Source organism: Artemia sp. Qi Xiang Cuo, chromosome 5, assembly GCF_049724085.1.
Source record: "Artemia sp. Qi Xiang Cuo chromosome 5, ASM4972408v1, whole genome shotgun sequence".
Lineage (NCBI taxonomy): Eukaryota > Metazoa > Arthropoda > Branchiopoda > Anostraca > Artemiidae > Artemia > Artemia sp. Qi Xiang Cuo.
Genome location: NC_142798.1, coordinates 55,624,919 through 55,652,596, shown reverse-complemented (window position 1 = coordinate 55,652,596; position 27,678 = coordinate 55,624,919). Strand labels below are relative to the sequence as shown.

At 35.4% G+C, this 27,678-nt stretch overlaps 1 protein-coding gene across 1 annotated transcript in view; it reads left to right on the top strand.

Moving 5' to 3' along the window:
- Window positions 1–27,678, top strand: part of LOC148952291 (uncharacterized) — a 110,073-nt gene that overhangs the window by 2,870 nt on the left and 79,525 nt on the right. Inside the window, exon 2 of the mRNA XM_089089741.1 lies at window positions 7,996–8,078. Coding sequence (XP_088945867.1) covers window positions 8,042–8,078 — 37 coding nt within the window. The 5' untranslated portion in view covers window positions 7,996–8,041. The remainder of the gene's footprint in view (window positions 1–7,995; window positions 8,079–27,678) is intronic.

Here is a 27,678-nt window from a genome sequence, read left to right as displayed (position 1 = left end):
TGAAGGAAAAAATAAGTTTAGAGTGAAAAAAAAATCAAAACATAGTGTCGTTTCTTTTTGTTAAAAAATATAAAATAATAAACAGATCTTTAATTCTTTGTTTTTAAAAATTAAATTTAGTAGCACTTAAGAAAGTGGCTCAAGACAAGTAGCTGCGACACAAAAGGTTAACTGAGCGGACAGGTTTATGCATCGACATTCTTGCGGACAATTTTGCTAGCTCCAGAAAATGTGCCTTTAGGCTTAGGGATTTACTTGACCTGTCCCTAAATAAAAAGCCACTCATTACTCAGAAATGAATGGATATTGCAAAAAAGATCATTTCTTGTGTAGGTTATACCTGAATTCTCCAAGAGAACTATTTTCACTTATCTTTCTTCCTCTTTGGATGCACCATCTTACGTATGGAAAGAATATTACGGTGGAATTGTGAAGTAAATAATTTGAATAAGTAAGTATAACAATAAGTCATCCTTCTTTTAATATACAACTTTGAGTGGTTCCAGAACCACATGCCTACACCTCTCCAACCACTAAGTGGTAGGGGATTGGTGTCAGGGGCATAATTTGCTATCGGGCAGAGGGGGCAACTTCTCATCCCGGACCTCAGTTTTACTCCAGACCCCAGCTTACACCCCCTCCCAGCTTAAATTTAGTTTCTCCAAAAATATTGTCAAAACTGAGATAAGCCTGCATAATCCAAGCATCTACTGAAACAGGTCAATTTTCTTTAGTATATCTTTACCTTTTTTATTACTAAACGACTCGTTTTTCTGTTTTCTCTGTAATTTTCACTTGATTTTGGAAAATTGCCTCCAATGTTGACCCCGCCCCCACAGGATTTTGGCAAAACTACGCCACTTATTGGGGTACGGATTTAGTTATATACTCAGAATGTCGCTTCAAATCATGATCTGGATTACATCTATTCCCTTTTGAATCAAAATGCAAAACCAAATACCTTCCTGGGACATGCGTTAAAAAATGAGGGCATCACACTCACAAAAACAGTGAAATTATCTTAAAATAATCGTATAGAAGGGAAAAACTCTTATTGAAAAAAAAAACCAAGCAGGAGTCGAACGCAAGCCACTAATTCCAAGTCGAACGCTTTGCCAACAGAACCAAACCTCTAATAATCTAATTTGATATATTTGTGCTTGTACACTAATTGCGTAGCTTATTAAGGGGGCCCCTAGAGGGCGACAATATAATGTTTTTTACTTTTATAATTTTAATAAATCAAATAATATCAACATTTTGATTAATAAATATCTGTATATGTATATTAAACTGACAATGCACATGCATTTGTATTTTTTCAGTAAAGTGCAAATTATGTTTTGGCCTTGGGAAGGCAAATGGGTTATGAGCCCTACTCATGTTAATTTCTGCTCGTTTTGAGTTTACCTCGATTATTTATTGTAATTAATTAAAAAAAAAATTTTTCCACAAAATAAGTTTTTCAAAGAAAAGTAAAGAAATATATTAAAAAAAAAATTGGCAAAAATAAAATAATCTACCAAGCGTGAAATACCACAGATCAGCATCTATATATAAATGAATCCCAAAACGAACAGAAATTACAATAAATAACCGAGTCAAACTCAAAACGAGCAGAAATTAACATAAGTTGGGCGCAAAACCCCCAAGCCTTCCCAAGGCCAGAGTTGCTCTCCAATCACTTTCGACTATTAGAAAGGGCACTAGTCCTTTCAGTTTCCAATCAAATGTGCTTTTGTTGAAGTTTCTACGACAACGCTTTCTATAAAAACCTTATATGCCCTCAGGGCATAATTTACAACCCTTGCACTGAGGGTTCTAAGGGGGTTATCATCCTCAAAGACCTAATTTCCAAAATTTTGAACTACGTTGAACAAAATGGATATTTCAAAATTTGGATTGCAAGTGTTTGGGGAATGGTAGGCGTGAGAGGGGGTTAGTTGCCCTCCAATTACTTTCAACTATTAAAAAAGAGACTAGCCCTTTAAATTTTCAATGGAATGAGCCCTTTTTCAAGAATTTACGATAACACTTTCTATCAAAACATTATATGCCAACAGGGCATAACTTACAACCCTTGCCTTGAAGACTGTGTGGGTAGTGTCCTGCTCAAAGATATAACTTCCGGACGTTTCAACTGCATTGAAGAAAATAGCTATCTCAAAATTTTTACTGGATGTGTTTGGGGAAATGGTGGGCGTGGAAGGGGTTTTAGTTTACCTACAATCACTTTCCACTATAAAAAAGGCCACTAGCCATTTCAGTTTCCTGTCGAATGAACCCTTTTTGAAGTTTCTACGACAACACTTTCTATAAAAACCTTATATTCCCCCAGGGCATAAATTAAAACCTTTGCCCTGAGGGCTATAGGGGGGGGGGGGGTTCCTCCTCAAAGACCTAGTTTCCATAACTTTTAACTACGTTGAACAAAATGGCTATCTCAAAATTTTGATTGGATGTTTTTGGGGAAAAGGTGGGCGTGAGGGGTTAGTTGCCCTCCAATCACCTTCGACTATTAAAACGGACACTAGCCCTTTGAATTTCCAATCGATTGAGCCTTTTTTGAAGTTTCTACGACAACACTTACTGTAAAAAAAAAACTTTTTCTTGTGTTTTGTTTGTGTAAGTTATGCTCCCAGGGCATAACTTACAACCCTCGCCCTGAGGGCTGTGGGGGAGCGTCCTCCTCAAAAACATAGTTTCCATCTGGAAATCAACTACGCTGAAAAAAATGGCTATCTAAAAATTTTGATTGGATGTGTTTGGGGAAATGGTGGTTGTAGAAGGGATGTTAGTTGCCTTCTAATCACTTTCAACTATTAAAAAGGGCACTAGCCATTCCAATTTCTGATCGAATGAGCCCTTTTCGAAGTTTCTACGACAACTCCTTCGATACGAAGTGCCCTGTTATGGAAAAATAAATAGTACATTGTACCGACATCGTTCTTTACTTAGCACTACTATTCCACTGCTTATGATATTCTGTAAAGCAACAATTTTTGTTCGTTTTAAGTTTCAACTTCGCTGTTTACTTCATCGGAACAACTTGGTTTTTTTTAAAATTATAGGCAGCGTAATAACGCTGCCAAAGTAAAGAGCGATGTGGGCACAATGTATTATTATTTTCTTTTTTTTATCTTTTAGACTAGGGCACTTCGTATAGAATTTTTTTCGTAGAAACTTCGAAAAGGGCTCATTCGATTTGAAATTAGAAGGACTTGTGACCTTTTTAATTTCCGAAAGGGAAAAGTCTAATGTCTAAAAGCCGAAAGTCTAATGAATCATTATGATCATAAAAAAAACTACTTTTGTTTTACGAATTAAAAATTCACGGCCAATATAAATATGGTGTATGAAATATAGCTTAATTTGAAATAGTGGCCGTGTTAGAAAAATTCAGAAATAAATATGTTTATCGTTATTGTAAAAGCTACCTTTGTTTTACTAATTAAAAATTTATGGGAAATTTAAATATCAGCTCTAATTAAAGTACATTAAGTATCAATTTATGTCATAAAATGTTTTTTTTTCTTCTTTACAAAAATTAATAAAAAACGAACAGAAATCAAATAAAAAACAAGTTTTTCTTAAAAAAAAGTAAAGAACGAAAATATGTCTTTAGCAGAGTAATAAAAATAATTGGCATTATAATTAATAATTAACTAAAAGCTAAAAGAAGCAACCTAACAAACATGAAACATATAATGAATTTGTAAGTTACAAAAAAAAAACTAATATTCAACTCTGACTCAAAACGAACAGAAAAGTATAAGAGATAAAACAGTTAAATGAAACGGATATTAGACTTGATAAAAAAAAAAATAAATAAATAATGAACTTAGAATGTAAACAAAATATAATTGTTATTCTAATCAAACACAAAACGAACAGAAACTACTAGACATATGAAGAGGGAAAATTTCCCCCTTGCATTCCAATCATAGCGCGACTGTTATACGCGCGTGTTTTTATTTAATTAAAGAAACTGTTTAAAAAAAAGACTGTTAAAAAAACTTGTTTTTTATTTAATTAGTAGAAGGAATTAACTTAACTAAGATAATACGAGGAACCTACATTCCTATCTCTCCCCTTCGGACCATTAAGAAGTTATGATGATATTGCACATTCAGTTGTATTTCATCAATGAAACTCCTAGAAAACGATTTTTAGTCAAAAGCCAATGGACTTTCACGACTAACTATTGATGGCCTCTCAGAAAATCAAACTTAGATTAACGATACCCCAATCAGGTTTTCTGATGCTGATCATGGTTGCAGCAATAGCTTCAACCTTGTAAAGAGCGAACCACAGCCAATAGTAACCAAAAACTCGAAAGCACGTTTTGAAAAAAAAAAACTGCCTATTGAGAAAAATTTTTATTTTGTAGCTGATTCAGGAATGTGATTAACTTAATAATAAAAGTTTATTGCGGAAACAAATTTTAAGAATTTGAAAAGGGAGCCTGAAGCCCCTCAAAAATGGTGTCGGATCACAATAAAAATATTCCATCGGAATTGCCATTGTAGAAAATCGCAATCGACAGAATAAGAGCCCCACCAACCACCTTGAACAACACAGAAAATCACGTTTTTGCATGGAAAGCACCCTCACTTTTTTTCACTTTTTTTTTACCAGGGGTGATCATATCGAACCAATGATCATAGAATTCTGAAAGAAGGCTCATTCGAAAGTAAATTACCATATCTAGTGTGGCTTTTAAGTAATTAATTAGAAAAAAACTTTCCGATAAAGAAGTTTTTCAAAGAAGTTTTCTCGCATGATTTTTGGAATAGAATATCATTAATCAGTTTTCTTGGGGGGGGGGCGGGGGAAAGGGTCAATGATGGAGGGCCAGGGTATCAGCTCCTATGATTTTTGGAATAAAACAAAGTTAATAAGTTTTTTTGGGGGGGAGGGATCAGGCCATAGAGGGAGGGCCAGAGGTCAGCTCTCATGATTTTTGGAATAAATCATCGTTAACAGGTTTTTAGGGGGTTCGGGCCATTGAGGGAGTTCCAGGGGTCAGCTCTTATCATTCATCATTGATAAGTTTTTTGTCGAGGGAGGGGGGGATCGGGCCATGCACAGCCAGGGGTCAGCTCCCCTGGGCTGTGTGCACCACGAAGTTTTTGTTATTTGATCTTTGAACTTATTTTAACAAAATGGCAATCTCAAAAATTCAATCAGATGGATTTGGAGTTAAGACGGCAGGGGGGCTAGTTCCCACCGTCCCCTTTTGACTCTTAAAAAAGGAACTAGAACTTTCCACTTCCATTTGAATGAGCCCCCTCTGAAGTTTATACCTCTTCCATAAAAACCTTATATGCCCCCGGAGCACAATTTCCAACACCTGTCCCCGGGTTGTGGGGTGTGTGTGTGTAAGCCTCGGGGTTTTTGTTATATGGTCATTGGTCTGTTTGAACAAAATGACTATCTCATAAATTCAATCGGATGCATTTGGGGAAAAGAGGGCTGGTAAGGAGGGTGGCCTAGTTTCCATCGGATCACTTTCAACTTTTAAAAAAGGAATTGGAACTATCAATTTTTAATCATTAGTCCCCTCCCAAGTTTCTACGACCACCTCTTCCATAAAAGCCTTATATGCCCCCGGGGCATAAATTACAACCCGTCCCTCGGGCTCTAGGGGGATATGTTGACTCTGAAGTTTTTGTTTTCAGATCGTTGGACTATTTCGAACAAAATGGCTATATCAAAATTTTGTTCGGATGCATTTGGGGAAAAAACGGTGTGGGGATGGTAGATGCCCTCCAATCACTATTCACTAATAAGAACGGAACTAGAAATTTCAATTTCCAATCAACTAAGCCCCCTCTGAAGTTTATAAGATCATCCCTTTCATAACAAACATATATGCCCCCAGGGCGGAACTTACAATACTTGCTCCTGGGCCCTGAGGGGTTGTGTCGACCCCGGAGCTTTTGTTATGTGATCTTTGAATTATTTTTAACAAAATGGTTATGTATCGTAGGCATTTGGGGAAAACAAGGCATGGGGGGGGGGGCTAGTTGTCCCTTGATCACTCGTGATTCTTAAAAAGGGCACTAGAACTTCCGATTTCCTATCGAATGAGCCCCTTCCGAAGTTTATGTGACCACCACTTCCATATAAAGTGCCTCTACCTTATGACTTTCACTATAGGCAACGCTAATTCTGCATTTTTGTGCCAGCAATTCCATGACTTACAATCAATTTACCATGGTCTTAAATTGTAGTTAGGAGGTTTGAATTCATCATCTTGAAAAACCAAAGTGGCGATTTCTACCTCTTTGTCTCACAAAGCATCCATTTTTGCCAAAAGAAGGTCGAATTGCCAGGATTACAAGTCAGCTGTTGATGACACGAGTGCCGCAGTGAATACTTAGGAGTACCGTGGTTGCTGATCAATAATAATCAATAGATAATGACTTTTTAAGTAAAAAAAAAAGAGATCGTGTCGCAGCAAAGTGTCGTTTTCTGCCATTTTCTGCAAAAAAAAAAATGACTTTTAGCCAAAAAGGGCCAAAATGCCATATAATGCCAAGGCTAAGATAGCCAATCCACTTTTCATGATTTGAACCCTCAACATGAAAATCCTAAACCCTAAATCTCAAACTCTTCCTTACAAGTCTTGCAGATTACCGCTAGATTGCACATAGATGTTTCATGGCTCATTTAAAAGCTGCTACCTCTCTCTACCTGTAAGCTCTCTACCTCTTCAAGCTCAGCCAGAGTCTATCCAGTTTTAAAGGGGCTGTCCCCTCCTCAACGCCTCGCTCTTTACGCTAAAGTTTGACTCTGTCACACAACTTCATTTTTCAAAACAATAAAAACTTTAGCATAAAGAACGAGGCATTGAGGAGCGAACATCCCCTTTCATATACGGAATAATTTCTGTTCGTTTTAAGTTTTAATGTCGCTCCATACTTTCATTCTAAAAAAACTTGTTTTTTTTTATTTAGTATCCTAAGGAGCCATCAATAGCTGGCCTTAAGCTAAAAAAAAGTTGGAGGTAGGCTTGGGAACACGTTCATGCGCCTTGATTTTTGTTATGGGTTACTAGCTGAAAATAAGTTAAACAACTTTTCTAATGTCCTGAGTGAGAAGTTTGGGCTGGCAGACCCCCTCCTGTTTAGGTCGTTTTCTGTCTATTTTAACGGAGCTTCGAGAAGAATTTTGATTCAATTTAGTTTTTGTTTCGTTCCAGAGCTTGTTGACAGTCAGAAATTTACTTTTTCGGGGTGTGGGGGGGATTTTATTTTGGATGATTTGAATAAGAATTACCCAGAATCCGAAATATTTTAAGATTTTGTAAAATTCAATGGAATTTATTAGTTTGAAAATGAAATAGATTTCTAAGCTACTAATTCTAAATTAAACTTTCAGTTTTACGGAATAGTAAAACGCTCGAGGGTTTAGAGGGCGGCAACACTACGTTTATTTGTGGCAAAAAAATTCCAAAAACAATCGCGACCCGTCGTTTTGTTCCACTATTTTAAAAAGGACTTCTTTTTGTCACTGTTTTCATCTTTCTAAGTTCATTGCTTTCATATATATTGATGATCTAATTAATAAAAATGCCTAAATTTGAAACATTGGTTTATTTTCAGTAAAACACAAATGACATTTTAGCTCTTTGGGGAGTATGCTGGGAGGCCACACCGTTGTTATTTGTGTAAAAAAAAAAAATCGTATTACGCTTGAATTTTTGTAATTTCTATTTGTTTTAGTGTTTTTTCTTTATTCATAGCAATTCCTGCTAGTTTTAGGTTTTAATCTCTTCTTTTAACTTGCTTTGTAAAATTTATTTGGAAAAACAAACAAAACTTTAGCTTTGGATACTATACACTGACCTAGAGCCCGTTGCTCAATTTCGGCCAAGGTACATGGGCGTGGCTTTTCCTATTTCCGCTCGGTTCACAAGTTAAACGAATTAAAGTAGTAATGAATTTACTTTCATTTTCATATCTTAATATTTGTTTTATTTAATTTTAGATAGTTCATTTCTTGCGTGACCTTATTGGATATTGGAAAAATTAACATGGCACGTCTTCGCATGAAATGGATACTCATGTTAGGTGAGTTTTTTTTTATTATAAAAGGCCTGCATTACCGTTTTGAGTATAGCAACAGAATACTTCTATAGAATTAAAAAAAAAAGTTTCTCTTGCAAAAGTAAAGAGCAAAGTTGAAACTTATAACGAACAAAAGTTAGGTACTGCACCGCAGATAACGCAAATATATCTACAAAAGCAGATTAAATAAACTGACTCGTGATATTTTCCAGTATTTGTACTATTGTAGGCTAGAATTCTAAGAGCTAGTGCTTCATGAAAACACAAAACCCACTTAAAAAAAGGATGTTCTATTAGAAGCACAAAGTTCCATAAGTAACCTGCAGAAAATAAAAGATTAGTTTATAGGCGGTCATTGTTTTTCATCGGCCATGAAATCGACAACTTTTAGTATAAAATTATTTTTAGAAGGAAACTCAAGAGAAAAAAACTCAAGACCAAAAACTAGGAGCATTTTCCTTCCCCATGCCTATATTTTTCATCCCCAGATTTACAAAATACCTTTTTAGGGGTATTTACATTGGAAAATGCCTTTCATGGATATTTTCATTCAAAACATCGGGGATAAATGGCAAATTTACCTCCCCCCCCCCTCCGCCCATTTTTATGTGACGCCACTAGACTAGAGATTTTTAATGACTTGTTAGTTTAGTCCATGTCGTCAGCTTGTGCTAGTTTATCCCTAGAAAGGGGTTGACCCCTTCGACCAGGGGGCCAGGCACGATGTCTGTGAATGAAAGGACTTCAGCTATGAAGATACTAGACAACTCCGGTAACAGTAGGCAACTTTGCAGCACAGCGGTTGAAATGCCAGAGCTTTCGGTAAGTCCTTCACCAGTCATAACGTCGCGCTTATACTTTTCATAAATGTCTTTAATCAGAAAGATCCAGTTGGTTGGGATGCCAAAGTCGAAGAGGAAGTGCGATAGACCTTCTGAGCATATGAAATCGAATGACCACTCAATCTCAGCCGGCTGAGTATTCCCGAATGACTATTGAGGAAACGGATCGTATGTCTCCCGGCAGGGTTGGATATAGTGACCATTTGCCCAAGTGCCTATGGTGGTTTTGTGGCAGAGGTGAACGGGGGCTTATTGTTTGTTTTCAAAAGGTCTGGCTGGATTCTATCAAAGCCGGCAGCTTTTTTTTAGAATACTGGCGGCTCCTATTATTTTTGAGTGAAGAGGGCGAGGACTTGGGCTGTAGAGGTTATGGAGAAACTATTCAGCATAGTTGGGTCTGAGTGAATGACTGAATTTAATTTATTTTTAAAATAGTATTTTCATCGAGAGTGAATTTCGCCTGTGGATTTTATTTTGTTTTCATGTTTGTCAGAAAGGGACAAGTTTCTGCACTCTCCTGTGTAGTTGAAATGAAGGTACCCTGTGTTGAAGGCCGATTCGGACTGTTCACATTTTTTCTTTAATAAAAGCACCTATCATTAGCATAAAAAGCGGGTGGCTAGAGGGGGATTGACTGCCCCCCTCCAATCTCTTCCTCATATAAACTATAATTTATGCTCGTTTTAATTTTTAGCGTTGATCTTTACTTTCATTTGAAGAAAACCATGTTTTTTATAGTTTTTGTTGTTTTTGAATATATATTAAGTATTACCCTATATACGGGGAAAGTTATGACCTTCATCATCTCCCGTCCTTTCTACACTCCATTGTTTTTTTTAAGCAGATATATGAAAACATCAACTATGAAAAAGTGGAGCATTCTTAGATATTCTTCCGATGGGGCCTGAAATGCCAAAAGGGATTTTTCAGGCAATCATACTATAAAATTCTCAGGGGCCTTTGGAGAAATATTAAGCATGTGTGCAAATGAATATAATGCCTCGTATCATGCTAAAATAATTTGGTAACAGGTAAGAATCTACCACATGGACACCGGCAGGAGGGAGGGGGGAATGTCCCCCTTGAAACTTGGCACTATAAAGTAATCATAAGGAAACCACAGGAAAGAGAGCAGAATAGGAAAAAACATAGAAGAAATGTGTGTGGCCCCATTGTTGGCTGCCTGCCAATAGATTTGGGTCTTTAATAAGGAAAATATAAGTTCTAATTTGTGACTGAGCAACCCCTTTCCCGTTTTCCACAAACATTTTTTCTATATGGTTTGGTTGGAGTAACAAAAAAATAAAAAAAAATCAAATTCTTCATAATAATGAATGTCAAGTAAATAACGATCCTTGTCAATAACGAAAGTATAAGAGCCTAACTATTGATAACATCAAATCAAAGGATCAGCTTTTTATGGTGATTAAATAAAAAGAAAGTTTTTTTTAACTGAAAGTAAGAGTGACATTAAAACTTAAAACGAACAGAAATTTTTCCGTATATGAAAGGGGCTGTCCCCTCCTCAACGCCTCGCTCTTTACGCTAAATTTTTTTATTATTTAAAATATAACATTGTGAGACAGACTCAAACTTTAGCGTAAAGAGCGAGGCGTTGAGGAGGAGACAGCCCCTTTCATATACGGAATAATTTCTGTTCGTTTTAAGTTTTAATGTCGCTCCTTACTTTCAGTTAAAAAAAAAAAAATTTAATTTAATTTCTGAAGGTTTTTGAATTAATGGAGCTTTGATTTTGGCTCACCGTACATGAATAATTAAAACGAAATTTGCATATTAATTTTACTTTTTTTGGCTAAATGGCTTTCTCGAAATTTTGTTCTGACGTAACTTACGAATTAACTTACGTAACGAACTTCTATATTCGTATGTAATTATTACGTATATTAGGGAGTTCGCTCCCTAGTCAATACCTTGGCCTTTACGCTAAAGTTCGAATTTTGTTTGAATCACAAACCTCTGAATCACAAATGCCGGTTAATCCGGCGCCCCCTTCATAGAAACGTCCCTTCCCCTTGGAAAGATCCTCCCCCGCAACCCCTTACTCCGAACTCCCCCCCCCCCCACCAGAAAAGAAATATCTCCTGAAAACGTCTGTATACTTCCCAATAACCGATACTATATGTAAATTAAATAAAAAAAAACAAGTTTTTTTTAACTGAAAGTAAGAAGCGGCATTAAAACTTTAAACGAACAGAAATTTTTCCGTATATGAAAGGGGATGTCCCCTCCTCAACGCCTCACTCTTTACGCTAAAGTTTATTATTGTTTAAAAAAAAGTTGTGAGAAAGTCAAACTTTAACGTAAAGAGTGAAGCGTTGATGAGGGAACAGCCCCTTTCATATACGGATAATTTCTGTTCGTTTTAAGTTTTAATGTTGCTCCTTACTTTCAGTTAAAAAAACGTTGTTTTTTTATTTAATTTTTGAACGTTTTTCAATTAATCCAGTTTTGATTTTGGCTCACCGTACATTAATTATTAAAACAAAATATGCATGTTAATTTCACTTTTATTTGATTAAATTGCTTTCTCGAAACTTGTTTAATTTTATTTACGAACGTGCAAATTTTATTTAAGTAACTTACGAATTAACTTACGTAACGAACTTCTATATTCATATATTTTTAATACGTATATTAGAAGGTTCGCTCCCTAGTCAATACCTTGCTCTTTAAGCTAAAGTTCGAATTTTGCTCCAATTCTTTAAAAATGACCGCTTAATCACAAAGGCCGTTAATTAGAATAGATAACTCTTATGAAAGTCGAGGTATTGACTAGGGGGTGAACCCAATCATATACGTAAAATTTTCTGTTGGTTTTAAATATTGATGTTGCTGCTTACTTTCAGTTGAAAAACTTTTTTTTTAATTTCTGATCTCTCTTTTAAATAATGCTGGGAAATCCAGCGTCCCCTTCATAGCAATGTCCCTTCCCCCAGGATAACGTCCTTCATGGAAAGATCCTCCCATTTTTTTGGTCACTTAAAAAAGGAATTAGAACTTTTAATTTCCATTCAAATGAGCTCTCCCACGATATTCTAGGACCACTGGGTCTATACGATCACCCCTGGGAAAAAAAAAAAAAATAAATAAATACGCATCCGTGATCTTTCTTCTGGCAAAAAATGCATAATTCCACATTTTGTAGATAGGAGCTTGAAACGTCTACAGTACGGTTCTCTGATACGCTGAATCTGATGGTGTGATTTTCATTAAAGTTCTGTGAATTTTAGGGGTTGTTTCCCCCTTTTTTTGAAAATAAGGCAAATTTTCTCAGGTGCGTAACTTTTGATGGGTAAGACTAAACTTAATGAAACTTATATATTTGAAATCAGCATTAAAATCTGATTCGAATATAATCGTATTCTCTAATACACTAAATCTGATGGTGTGAGTTTCATTAAGGTTCTATAACTTTTAGGAGGATTTCCCCCCTTTTTTTGAAAATCAGCCAAATTTTCTCAGGCGCGTAACTTGATGGGTAGGACTGAACTTGATAAAGCTTATATATTTGAAATCAGCATTAAAATCTGATTCTTTTGATATATCTATTGGTATCAAAACCCCGTTTTCTAGAGTTTCGGTTACCATTGAGCTGGGTCGCTCCTTACTTACAGTTCGTTACCACGAACTGTTTGACAATGGGCAAAGTTCATAACTTGTAGCCTTTCCCCCGGAAAGTGTGGGGAATTAATTCATCCTCAAAGACATATTTATGAAATTTTTGAGTATGCTGAACAAAATGGCTATCTCAAAATTTTGATTGGGTGACTTCAGAAAAAAATGAGTGTGGGAGGGGCCCAAGTTGCCCTCCATTTTTTGGTCACTTAAAAATGGCACTAGAACTTTTAATTTCAGTTCGAATGAGCCCTCTCACGATATTCTAGGACTACTGGATCGATACGATCACCCCTGGGGGAAAAAAAAAGTAAACACGCGTCCGTGGTCTTTCTTCTGGAAAAAAAATACAAAATTCCACATTTTTGCAGATGGGAGCTTGAAACTTCTATAATCGAATTCTCTAATATATTAAATCTGATGGTGTGAGTTTCATTAAAGCTCTATGACTTTTAGGGGTTGTTTCTCCCTTTTTTCGAAAATAAGACAAATTTTCTCTGGCGCGTAACTTTTGATGGGTAAACTAAACTTGATGAAACTTATATATTTGAAATCAGCATAAAAAATTGACTCTTTTGATGTATCTATTCGTATCAAAATTTCGTTTTTTAGAGTTTCGGTTACTATTGAGCCAGGTCGCTCCCTACTTACATTTCGTTACCACGAACTGTTTGATCCTAAATATATATTTGCTTATCAGTATTTAATGCAGTTATTAGTGCACAAGAGAGTTCGCATAATTATAATAAACACAAGGAAAACAACTTAATAAGGGGCAATTTTGGTAAGAATATGCCGTCAACTTTTGCTTGTATTGCAAGAGTACCCAAGAGCTGATATATGAAGCCACTATAATCAGAAATGTTTCTCCTGAACGGAATGCTGGGAATTTCTGTATATTCCCCCTGAACGGACACGTTTTTGTGTTTTATTATCATTTTTTTTTTCTAGGAGGGATTGTATTTATCTAGTTGTCACTTTGAAAAAGATTTAATTTTTACAGTTATGAAGTATAAAGGTGCCAAGTATACTGTTTTTTGGTATTCAAAATTAAATTAAAGATATTGGATTAAAGATTTTTATTTGATTTTCTTAATCTTAGTTTTAATGTTTTAACTTTGAACAAACTACTTTGATAATGAGTTACTTTTACAAACACTGAGTCTAAAGGCATAAAATATTTTGGTGTATGATAGCCAAGCTCAAAACTGTCGATATTGTTAAAAAATATCCGTCCAACGCTTCGGCATTGCTCAACAGAACTGAGTGCTGGAAGTTTATATCTTAGTTTTTGTAATTAGGCTATTGTTTTGTGTATTTTTTGTAATTAATTGTTACTTTTTCATTTTTATATACTTTTGTTTTAATTGACATAGGGCCTACTTTTTCTATTGCCTTTGGAAAAATGTTTGTCTCTAAGCTTCACTAAATACAAAAACAAGTTTTTTTCAGCTGAAAGTAAGGAGCAACATTAAAACTTAAAACGAAAGGAAAGTATTTCGTATATGAGGGGGGTTACCTCCTCCTCAACACCTCACTCTTCACGCTACAGTTTTTCGGCACTTTAAAAAAAAAGTTTCTTATCGTTCTAATTAAACGACCCTTGTGTTTCAGGAGTCGTTTTTAAAGAACTGAGCCACAATTTAAACTTTAGAGTAAAGAGAAAGGTGTTGAGGAGAGGGCAACACCCCACCACCCTCAAATACGTAATAATTTCTGTTTGTTTTACGTTGTTCCTTACGTTCAGTTGAAAAACTTGTTTTTTTATTTAATTTCTGACCGTTTTTCAAATAACGCCTGGATAGCTGGCTCCCCCTCAACGGAAAAATCCCCCTCCCCACAGAAATATCCTCTGGACAATTCAATCTTGGCGAAAATTTACCTTTAACGTCTCCACGCGTAAAATTGAATCGGTAAAGAGAAAGCAAGAAATATAAAGAAGTTTCTTATAGGAATTCTGGCAAATTCACCCAGTGTAAAATTTCCCCTGAAAAGTTCACCCCTGGAAAGTTTCCTCTTCATAAAAAATTCTCCACGTGCAAAATCCTCCCGGTAGAAAATTTATCCTCCCCTCCTCAGCTGAAAAATGTATGGATACTTTCCAATAACAAATACTATACGTTTTCAATGGGCAAATTTTAAAATCTACAAATGTTTCCCCAGGGTCTGTAGGGGGTCATTTTATATATAAGGAAATAGTTATTGGGCCTTTCAACTATGCTGACCAAAATAGCTATCACAAAATTTTGATCGGATGATTTTGAGAAAAAAGTGGCGTGGGAGGAGGCCTAGCTGCCCTCCAATTTTCTTTGTCACTTAAAAAAGGCACTAGAACCTTTCTTTTCAGTTAGAATGAGTTCTCTTTGACGTTCTAGACCCACAGGGTCGATACGATCATCACTGGAAAAAAAAACAACGAAAAAACAACAACAAATCTGGGGTCTTTCTTGTGGCAAAAATAACAAAATTCCACATTCTTGCAGATATGAGCTTGTAAACTACCGGTTCTTTGATACACTGAATTTGCTGGTATGATTTTCATTAAAATTCTATGACTTCTAAGGGTTGTTTCCTCCTTTTTGGAAAACCAGACAAATTTTCTCCGGCTCGTGGCCTTTGGTGGGTAAGACTAAACTTAATGAAACTATATATATATATATATATATATATATATATATATATATATATATATATATATATATATATATATATATATATATATATATATATATATATATATATATATATATATATATATATATATATATATATATATATATATATAAAAATATATATATATATATATATATATATATATATATATATATATATATATATATATATATATATATATATATATATATATATATATATATATATATATATATATATATATATATATATATATATATATATATATATAACCCTGTTTTACATTGTGAGGAATTTTCCAGTGGATATTTATTTGAAGACTTTTTATAATCGGCTTAACTATGGTTTGGTTATTTTGACCGCTGTGATTTCCCCTGGGAACAATTATTTTAGCTCAGTGCTGCCGATTGGAGGTTGCCAATAGAAGATTTTATTACACAAATCTTGTAAGTAATTATCAACCTTTTCTTAAAGTGCGTCGACAGTACTGCGTTGTTTTCGGGATGTCGACGGAAATGGAGGAAAAATTATTCTTGAATGCTGTGTTGAACTTTGTGAGCCGTAGTATGGAAAAAGGAGAAAAACTGAAGGGAATAGTTGATACAGGCGTCGGCTTTTTCACACCAGAAGAAATTCTGAAAGCAAAAGAATCGCTCCATCAACTAATGCAGTTTACAACACGCTGTAAAACTCACGCAAAAGATGAAGAGAATTTTACGGACATTTGCAGATGGATTGACCAAGCTCAAGCCAAGAAGACCGAATTGCCCAACTTTGTTATTGATCTTCCCTGTTCAGTCTCAGCTCCTAGTGAAGCTACTATAGCGACCGTAGCTATTAAGGTGAATGAATTGTCTCGAGTTATTAAGAACCATTTTTCTATTAATGCCAACAAACACACCGAATGGCAGTAGGGTAAGAGGTACCATTTTGCCCACTTTATGTTCCATCCTGTTTATTGCGGCCTTTACGGTCCTTCCGGTTTTTCTGGTAATTCTATTCTAGAGGGGCATTACACCCTTTCAAAGAGAGTGAGTATCCTCTCACATGGCCTTATGCTTCTACGACGCCCCCGTACAAACAGGTTCTTCTAGTAGTTACGGGTCATGACACTCTTTGCCAAGAGGAACGAGTATAACTTGATGGGCGATTAGGATTTGAATATAAGGAATAGTTTTCTTTACAATTCATATTAGTAAGAGAATTGAATTCAAAGAAAATGGTTTTTATTTGCGAGGATATTAGTGGAGAGAAAAAAAATGAGTGGTGCATTTACATTATTGGAGATTAATGATGGAACCGACAGCAGCAGCAGCAGTAGCAATGATATACGAGTACCCAATGTGGCTGTGGAAATAACTGCTGGTTGTAGACTATGTCTTGAATGTGAAACTATGTATTCTAGATACGTTATATAATTAAGCAAATTTAAGCAAGATGAGCAGCTGTGTTTTGCTAGAAAAGTTAATATTCTCCATATAAATAAACTTCGGTCAGCATTAGATGTTCTATCGAAATATATTGATGAGAAGAAAATGCATCAGTGAATATTATTATTGTAATTATTTTCAATAAAACTGTTTCTAAATCAATAGTATTTTTTCTTTTTTTCTATAGTAGACTATCATATTTTTTGAGCACAAAAAAGAGATTCTGATTAGTCTGAGGTTGGTTGTGAGAGAGTTAGGACTCTAAAAAATGGATAGATTCGAGAAAGATCGAATCATGAGGAATCTAGTTCTTATGGAAAAACATTTGATTCTAGACGATGATTTTCTAGAGTTGTCTATTCAAAGGAAGATATTTTCTCGGGGAATGCTTGTTGATATAATGAAAACTTATTCTCCGTCATTATACTATTGTATGAATCTTCTACATCATGGTCCAAATGAATTTACAAAATTTATTGATATATTGATTACGACGCATAAAAATGATTTTGTGGATATGATTTTAAACATTAGTTTTTAGAAATTTTAGGACTTTTTTTTTTAATAAGAAATATTGTGCTCAAGGAGGATTTACTCCTCTCTCTCTATCTCAGGCAATTTTTTTATGTTGATAGCTAAGTTTAATTGTGGCAGTGAGAGCGTCAACACATGACAAAATGTTCCATACATGTCCACTATGTATGTACTCACTGGGCAGCTGGTCATCATGTGAGAATTGCACAATGATTGAGGAGTGTGATGAAAAGTGTAGATTATGCAACCCATGTAAATTGCATAGAGGATATGCTGTAAAAATTGAAGATTGTAAGTTCTGTCTTGAAGAGGTGTTTGACTCTCATCCTAGAGGCTACCTATGCTCCAAGTGTCATTATGATAAATGCAATCAGTGGGACTCTGCATATCTCGGTATGATTGTAAGTAGTAGGAACAGTGCGTTTTTTTTAGCGCTACGTGAGGTGCATAAGAACTGGTTTCTAATGGTCTTGAAGGCTGACCCGGGTCAAAGAGGCTACAGTTTGAACAACCAAAGACTATGGTTTCTAAGTAATTGCTTTGAAGACAACGGGTGTTTTGATTATAAACCCACTGATTTCTATTTGGCAGTGATAGAATATGATTCGACATTTGAGGACACTGTTTATGAAATTGCTTCAAATATGCAAATTGAAACATGTGAATTCTATAGAATGAATGCGAATAGTATCATTGACTATACAAAGAGGTAAGACAAGAGTGAAGTCGCACTCTACTGTAGAAAAAGTGACCCAGACATTGCAGTACATCAGAATCAGTACACTGTGAATTCAGATACTCTACCCGCACTAGTTGTTGTCAACGTACATCTATTAGGTGACGAAATCTAAAGATTATAAAAATAGTTTTATCATGTATATAATTTTTTTTTTTTTATTAATATAAAATTTACAAAAAATACTTATTACATTTTATTCTTAGGGCACTAAAATCAATATTAAATACACTTGTAAGTATATCCGAGCACTCGAGTTTAGTCAAAAACCTTATTTGAAAACGTTTGTTGACACTTTTGTCAGCAAACGTTCTGCAGCAAAGACGAAAGCCGAAAAAGAAATTTATAAACTCATTTTGAATTCGGCTTTCGGCAAAATGTGTGAGAGTGTTCGTAATAGGAATCGTTGCGACGTTGTGACCGATCCAGAACAATGTGCTCGAATTATTGCCGATCCCAATTACACTTCCTTTACAATCATTGGCCCGGACATGGTACTTTTGAATAGGAAAAAAAGACGCATTGTCCTAAATAAAAATATTGCTGCAGGCAGTGCTATCTTGGAGATGTAAAAAAAGCTCATGTTGTAGTTCTACTACAAATTGGCCAGGGTACAGTGGCCTGAAAAGTGGCAAGTAGAGGTCTGCTACGGTGACACGGATTCTCTACTGTTAAAAGTAAAAACATCAAATCTAATTGATGATTAGTCGCACGGTGAAATTATCAGCTCACGAATGGACTACACCAATTGGAGTGTTGATCTTTACCCTGAGCTAGTAAAACGTCGGGCGCCCAATCAACTTTTATTTTTAAAATCTGAAACGGGTAGCGACTTGATTTCCCGTGGTATGTTTGTAGGTCCGAAGGCGTAATTTATACAGACATACGATGAAGAAATCAAGAAACTTTGCAAAGGAGTACCCACGTGCTATGTGGACAAGAATTTCAATATGGACATTTATAGGAATTGTATTGTTGAAAATGCAATTCCACGAGCCAAATTGTTGGCAATTATATCATTGAACTAAAAGAACTGTACTGTAAATGTAGAAAAAATAGACATGAGTACCATTTCCGACAAGGTCTATGTTTGTCAAGATGGTGTGACCACCCTCCCCCTTGGTCACTATTTAACTTCAGACCGGATCGAATGTATTGCCCACCGTGAAAGTCTCGGTTTAAATAAAGTCCTGTAAATAATTTCCTAAAAACCTTTGGGGGGGGGGGGGGGCTCGCGGCCCGGGGGGGGGGGCGGCCGCCGCCAGCGCGGGGGGCGCACCGTCACCAAAGTTATCTCTTTTTTTGGACTTGGAGCAGATTTTTTCAAGTGTCATCTCTAATTTAATGTTTTTTTCTCTGTAAAAAAAAAAAAAATGTTTTTTCTCTCTGTGTGCATGTAAATGTTGTTGTTGTATTTTTATTATAAATAAATTTAAAAAAAAATTTATTTTTTCAAATGCTCTCTCTAATTTAATGTTTTTTTTTTCTCTATAAACAAAAAAAGTTTTTTTTATATGTGTGTACCTATTTAAATGTTGTTGTTGTATTTTTTTTATTATGAATAAATTTAAAAAAAAAAGTGTATTTTTTAAATGTATTGTTACATTTTTATGTTAATATAATAAAAGAAAAAAATATTATTCTTTGTCTTTTGTCTTTGTCTTATGGAAGAACAGAGTAGTAGGGAAAAAAAAAATTATTTAGTAATTAGACAATTAGGGTCTACAGTTAGTTTTACAGGTGAACTGTTGAAAGGAACATGTATAAATTTAAAACACCATTCAGATTGTTTCTGTGGGTGCCCTCAATGTCGGGAAAAACAACACTCTTAATTACAATAATTAAAAATTGTGATAAAATGTTTGCGGAAAAGCCGAAAAAATTCTACTATTGCTATAGTATTTGGCAGGATTCATAAAATAAAATAACAGCACGGGCTGCCATTGGTTCGATGATGCAGATAAAGTACATCCAGGTAATTGATGTTCTCAACATTATTTAACCAAACTCCTTTCTGATCATTTACGATCTGTCTTACTCTATAGAACAATGTTCCCAGAAAATGCTGCAATTGTTCACTGTTCGCTCTCACCATGAACAGATTTCCGTTACTCTGGTTCTACACAATCTCTTTCATCAGAGCAAATGTATGCGAACACTTGCTTTGAACTCTACCTACTATATCATCTACAGAATTGTTCGTGATTCTAGCTCGCTAATAACCCTCAATAAACAAATCTATCCAGGTGCCCCTAAATTTCTACTCTCAGCATACAATCAGGCAACTAATAAACCCCACGGCTATATCCTGCTGGATCTTAATCAAAATACACCTGAGGATCTGCGTGTAGTCACAGATCTTTTCGACAATGAAATTACTGTATATATCCCGGTGAACACTAAAAAGACCTATTAGTCACTATCATGACACTGAAGAAACTACATGAAAATAGACATTTGTTTTCAGTTCTAAGCACCTCAAAATCTCAGCTTAGAAAAGCAATACTCAAACATGGTATTGACAATGATTTCATTAATCTAATATCTGAAATTTGTTTAAATTTGACCGAGGGTAATGTTCAACTGCCAGAAGTAGTTAAGCAACAGGCATAGCAACATCGTTCCAGTGTGCGTACATTGGCCTCTAAAAAGAAAGGAAATAATTGTAAAAGGAAACGACTTCTTCAGACAGGCGGTAGCTTTTTCACACTTTTACTGCCAATAGTCGCAGGACTTGTAAACAGTTTTCTCTAGAGAATGGCAAAACCCTATAAATTGATTCCAATTGAACTCGCTCTCTCACCCGTGGAACACTTTGATGACAATCTAAGTAAATTCCTCGACAATGAAACTATTGATGATGATAAAAAACTGATTTTACTTCAAGATGCTCTTCGCTGAGTGGACAAACACTATCGATCAAAGCCCACTGCTGCTGACCTTAAAAAATAATCATTTCCTCAAGAATCTGATGCTGTTGTAACAAAATTAAAGAAGGAGGATTTGTTTTAATTTTTTTTTAAAATTTTAAATCTATTGCCCCACTCATATCGTGAACAACGTAAACGACTCCTAATCTATCTCTTGGAAAGTGATCAAATTCAAGTTGAGAGCAATGGGGAAAGGATTATAATTCAGGGCAAGAGCTATAATCTACTTGATTTAATGTATGACATGGTTACAAATCGTAAATCACTATTATCAGTTGACACTCGTCTATACAACTTTCTAAATACATTAAACTTCCCCAAAAGTCTTATTGGCGATAGACAAATTCTAAAAAAATTAAATGAACGTGCATCATCATCATCAACATTAAAAGATGAACTTGAAGCAGAAGAAGATTTTAAATCAATTTTGGAAAATACTAGCACACCACTGATAGCTAGACAAAAGCGAAGACGTATCAAGTCAACGTCTCCGCCACCAGCAGCAGCAGCAGCCAGTATACAAAAGGGTAGCGGACGTTACACAACTTCTTTACGTTCAAAATGGCTGAAGTTCTGAAAGGTGTTTATGAAAATATTGGCGAGGCGGGGAGTTTAAGTTCCCCCACAACTCTTTCCAAAGTCACGGGTGTTCGCACTAAAAGTGTACAAGACTATCTACAAAATGAACCAAGTTACACTCTACATAGAAATCATAGACTTCATGCCAATCAATATCGAAAAACTAAAGCCTTTTACCCATTGGATATAATGCAAGCAGATCTCCTGACTCTAGATGAAATTCAAAGACGCCACAATACACCGTACAGGTACATTCTACTTGCAATCAGTGTTTTTAGTCGATATGCATTTGCTATTCCATTGCGATCAAAGAGAGGTGTTGAAGGTGCTCAGGTTATTGAAAGTATTCTCCAACAGGAATCATATAAAAAAAAGTCAAACGGATCGTGGTAGTGAATTTGTTAATCCCTATGTTGCAAAATTACTAGAGAAATATAGTACGCTTCTCTATCATGGTGATAGTACTATAAAGGCTGTATTGGCCAAACGATTAATAAAAACTATTTGACTTTTAATTTCAAGATATTGTACAATGAAGAATAAGCCGGCTTTTATTCATGATCTAGATAAAATCATGTTGATTTATAATCAACGGCCTCATCGCTCATTGTCCAACTCTACACCAACGGAAGTTCATCATTCGGATCATAATACAATTGACATCTTTCTTAAAGAATATTCCAATGAATCAAAGGTCAAGAAGAAGAAGAAAAATAAATTCAATGTTGGTGATACTGTTCGAATTAATAAAGCAACTAATGTTTTTGAAAAGGGTAATTACTTGTGGTCCACAAAATTTTTTACGGTCTCAAAAATCATAAGCTCTACATAACTCACTGCTTAATTGCGCAATACCAAGCATGAGGTTAGCCTCAGTATTTCCTACGACTCTAACCTACAAAAAGTAAAAAATAATCCTGAAATATCCCAAATTGAAAGGATATTAAAGACATGTACTTGCAGGGGTCAGAAACAGTTACTTGTTCGGTGGCAAGGATACAACTCTGATTTTGATTCTTGGATCGGTGTTGAACATATTGACAATGCCCAATGATTTCTATGTAACTTTCATGTCCAACATTTCCGATCCTCTCTACAATGACTTGAATACGACAAGTGATTTTTGGACAAAACTATCCCCCGCCGTCAAATTTGACGGTGCATATGAAGTGGCCCTTGTTGACTGTATCCTCAAATACCTATGACGTCCTGAGAAAGGATCGTGTGTATGAAATAAAAGTGATACCATTTGATTGGACTATGACCGGGTTGGGCTTTGCCGACTATGAATGGGTTGAAGCACTTAAATCTAGTGACTATCCACATGTCAGATTGAAATATATTGAATTTGATACAATTGGAGATCTGTTTCGTACAATCCATAGAAAAATCTCATATCGTCAGAATGGTACATTCAATTTTAATTAGTCATTGGAACATGATAGGATTTACATTAGCTCACCTGTTTACACTGAAACAATTATTCTCAATGACAATCTGAAAGATGTTCTTGACTTTAAACATAACATAATCAATGTGAAAAATGCAGGCGCCGTTTACGGGATGGATCAAGTTATTTTTGATGATTATCCTACGGGTTTTGCCTTGGACTCTTGCATATTTCTATACGCATCCTGTGTGGAAACGTCAAGATTCGTTAAATCAAATGAACCCCTCATACGAGTTCTTTAAAGAAAAACATCTCATGAACTTGTTCGCCACCACAATATAAAGCATCTTCAGTATGTTCCCGTAAACACTTCATATTTGTAAATCTGTCAGTTAACACTAATAAGTTATTTGGGTGATCCTCTAGAAATAACAAAAGACCTAGCTGTTATTACATTTCATTTTCGACCTATTATCAACGACAAAGACGGTACAACAGACTAAAAAAAAAAATTAATACTAGAAAAATTTTATTTGTCTGTCCTGACTATGCCTTTGATCTTGGTTCTTTGAGTCAACCTCAAATAGGCTCTGTCTAGTACTATTCCAAGGGTCATACACCCCTGTCTGGCTCTGTTATAGATAGCAAGGTTGCTAAGCTATTTTGTTCTGCACTACCCCTTGCCAGAAAATATCTTCTACCTGCTGCATCAAATTTTGCTGCCTCAACACTACAGGACTGGGGGTCGGGCAAGAATTTCAAGGAGAGTGTTAAAGAAAATATTAGATCGTCACCAAGAGCCGTTGGCGAACAATTAAAATCTCGACAAAATGGGGAGGGATTGAAAAGGACGCGTTCGCATCATTCACTCATCAGTCTCCACCCAGGCAGGAAGCAAAGGACATCAACAAGGACTTTGAGAAATAAAACAACAAAGACCAATAAGCAGCAGAAGAAGAAGAAGAAGAAGATCGTTAGATCAAAGAAGGATTTCTTCTCTTAAGATGACTTATCTCCCTCACAAGGAATCACATTCATCAATCAGTTACTCGTTGAGTCTATCCAATGCTGAAAATGTTGATGTCAGTATTAAGAATGGCTACTATGAACAGTTTCACCGCCCTCAACCCTTTTGGGAAAATATACACTTTCAAATATTTTCAAATGAACACTATTTCATTGATTAGTAATCAACATTTATTGATTTAAATGGTGCAGTGAAGAAAAAGTCAGATAATACAACTCCAAATGACGGCGAGGGTCTCTCCTATGAAAACTGTATTCTGCACAACCTATTCAAACAAATTAATGTATTTATTAATGGAAAATTGGTGAGCACTAGCAATAATTTATCCAACTATTAAAGTTACATACAATTTATGATGATGACGCCAAAGGCGTACAAGGAGATGAGAGGACAATCATCGGGTTATGAATATCGAACAGGTGTTGATACTGACGGTGAGTTGACCACATCAGTGACCCAGGAGTATCATCTAGTTGGAAAATTAAATCATGAGATATTCAATATATCCCAATGGCTACCCCCCCCAATGTCAAGATTGACATAAAGTTACAGATGGCACCATTGAATTTCATTTTGAGAAAAACACTTCCTGCAGCACCCGATGCAAATGTCCTCATCGGCAATTCTCCACGTTCGAAAACAACAAGTTATGAGCTCTGTTGCATTGGCAGTGGAAAAGCTAAGAGCCAATGGTAACAACATTAAACTTCTTGTCCCCCATACAATCACCAATCAACGTCACAGTGCCACCGGTTCTCGTAGCTATAGCGATTCATCATTTATCAATGGAGAAATCCCTTCAAAATTGTCTTTGGCCTGTGTGAAGAGTGGCAGTGCCGTTGGATCCTAGACTACATCCCCACATGATTTTAATTTTTTCGGTCTATCTAGCCTTGTGTGTAAGGTTAATGGAATTCCACTGTACACTCTATCTCTTGACAAAAAATAATATCTAAATCTCTACGAATTGACCATGCAATCCCTAGATCATAACTCAACTATTTGAAAATGGAATAACTGAATCAATGTTTTCAAAAAATCATGGGGTTATTGTTTTGGACTTGTCAGGCACACAGGATATGAGCATAGTACGAACAGGGACTGTACGTTTAGAGTGTACATTTGCCGATGCTCTGACTGAGAGTATCACGCTACTATCACTGAGTCAATTTGAAACCTATTGGGAAATCACACCTGACGGCAGTGTTCTACTAGACCTTGCACCATGAACACAAATCAAATAATCAATGTATTTAGTATGGACCCATACATGTCCCAATACAAGTCCTATTGCATACCCTCGGACTTCATTTAAAAAATTCCAAGTGATAACAAGACCCTACTCATTGTTAATAGCAGTCCATCGACTTTGAAGACTGGCCATTGGCTATGCATCTTTCAAAACAGCGAAGAATATTGAATTTTTTGATCCTCTTGGCCTATCGTATAAATTCTATGTTCCATACATCAGCAACTTTATTGAAAGCAGTGGGAAAACCATTATTCAAAATCAACGAAGAGTACAGGATTTAACGACTAAGACATGTGGCTTTCATGCACTACTCTTTTTCATGTTCAGATGTCGTGGCTACACCTACAAGCAGTTTCTCAACATCTACGTTGACTTAACTAGCTTTAACTACTTGATTTTTTATAAAATAATTAAAATTTTTTTTAATATTTATTTTTTTGCAAAAATAACAAAAGTTTAAAAATATTTATTTTAAATTGTTTATTAATAAAAAAAAAAAAATTACATAAATTATAAAACGAATTTTATACTCTTTAGATTTCATCCACTGCTAGATATTTTTTGACAAAAAATAGTGCAGGTAGATTATTTTAATTCACAGTGTACTGATTCTGATGTACTGCAATGTCTGGGTCACATTTTCTACAGTAGAGTGTGACTTCACTCTTGTCATACCTCTTTGTATAGTCAAAGATACTATTCGCATTCATTCTATAGAATTCACATGTTTCAATTTGCATATTTGAAGCAATTTCACAAACAGTGTCCTCAAATGTTGAATCATATTCTGTCACAGCAAAATAGAAATCAGTGGGTTTATAATCAAAACACCCATTTTCTTCACAACACTTATGTAGAAACCATATTCTTTTGTTGTTCCAACAGTTGAATCTTTGACCTGGTTCCTCCTCCCAGAACAATCTAAAACCGCAACGACACCAATCTCGTATCACTAAACATAAATCACGGGTAGGATTCTTTCCAATCATACTGGGATATGTACTCTCCCACTGCTTACATTTTTCATAATGACAATTTGAACATAGGTGAACTCTAGGATGAGAGTCACAAACATCTTCAAGACAGGAATTACAACCTTTAATTTGTACAGCATATCCTCTATGTAATTTACACGGGTTGCATAATCTACACTTTTCATCATACTCCTCAATCATTGTGCAATTTTCGCATGATGACCAGCTGCCCAGTGAGTACATACATAGTGGGCATGTATGAAACATTTTGTCATGTGTTGACGCTCTCACTGTCACAATGAAACTGAGCTAGCAACATCAAAAAATTGCCTGAGATAGAGAGAGAGGAGTAAATCATCCTTTATCACCATCTTTCTTATGAAAAAAAAAAAGTACTAAATTTGTAAAAACTAATTTTTAAAATCATATCCACATTATAAATTTGATGCGTCGTAATCAATATATCAATAAATTGTGTAAATGCATTTGGACCACGATGTAGAAGCTTCATACAATAGTCTAATGACGGAGAATAAGTTTTCATTATATCGACAAGCATTCCCCGAGAAAATATCTTACTTTGAATAGACAACTCTAGAAAATCATCATCTAGAATCAAACGTTTTTCCATAAGAATTAGATTCCTCATGATTCGATCTTTCTCGAATCTATCCATTTTTTAGAGTCCTAACTCTCTCACAACCAACTTCAGACTAATCAGAATCTCTTTTTTGTGCTCAAAATATACGCTAGTCTACTATAGAAAAAAAAGAAAAATACCATTGATTTAGAAACAGTTTTATTGAACATAATTACAATAATAATATTCACTAATGCATTTTGTTCTCATCAATATATTTCGATAGAACATCTAATGCTGACCGAAGTTTATTTATATGGAGAATATTTACTTTTCCAGCAAAACACAGCTGGTCCTCCTGCTTAAATTTGCTTAATGATATCACGTATCTAGCATACATAGTGTCCCATTCAAGACATAGTCTACAACCAGCAGTTATTTCCACAGCTACATTAGGTACTCGTATATCGTTGCTGCTGCTGCTGTCAGTTCCATCATTAATCTCCAATAGTGTAAATGCACCACTCATTTTTTTTTCTCTCCACTAATATCCTTTCAAATAAAAACCATTCTCTTTGAATCCAATTCTCTTACTAATATGAATCGTAAAGAAAACTATTCCTTATATTCAAATCCTAATCACCAATCAAGTTATACACGTTCCTCTTGGCAAAGAGTGTCATGACCTGCAACTACTAGAAAAACCTGTTTGTACGGGGGCGTCGTAGAAGCATAAGGCTATGTGAGAGGATACTCACTCTCTTTGAAAGGGTGTAATGCCCCTCTAGAATAGAATTACCAGAAAAACCGGAAGGAACGTAAAGGCCGCAATAAACAGGATGGAACATAAAGTCGTCAAAATGGTACCTCTTACCCTACTAATGGCTAAGCAATTCAAATCAGCCTGATAAGACCTCCTATGCAATCATCCTGAAAAATCTGATCGAGTCACGTTATAACCCGAGTCCGAGTCAGAGGTTCGTAAAATTAGTATGTGCGGGTACAATTGAACAATATATATTGAGGATAGTAAAATTGGAC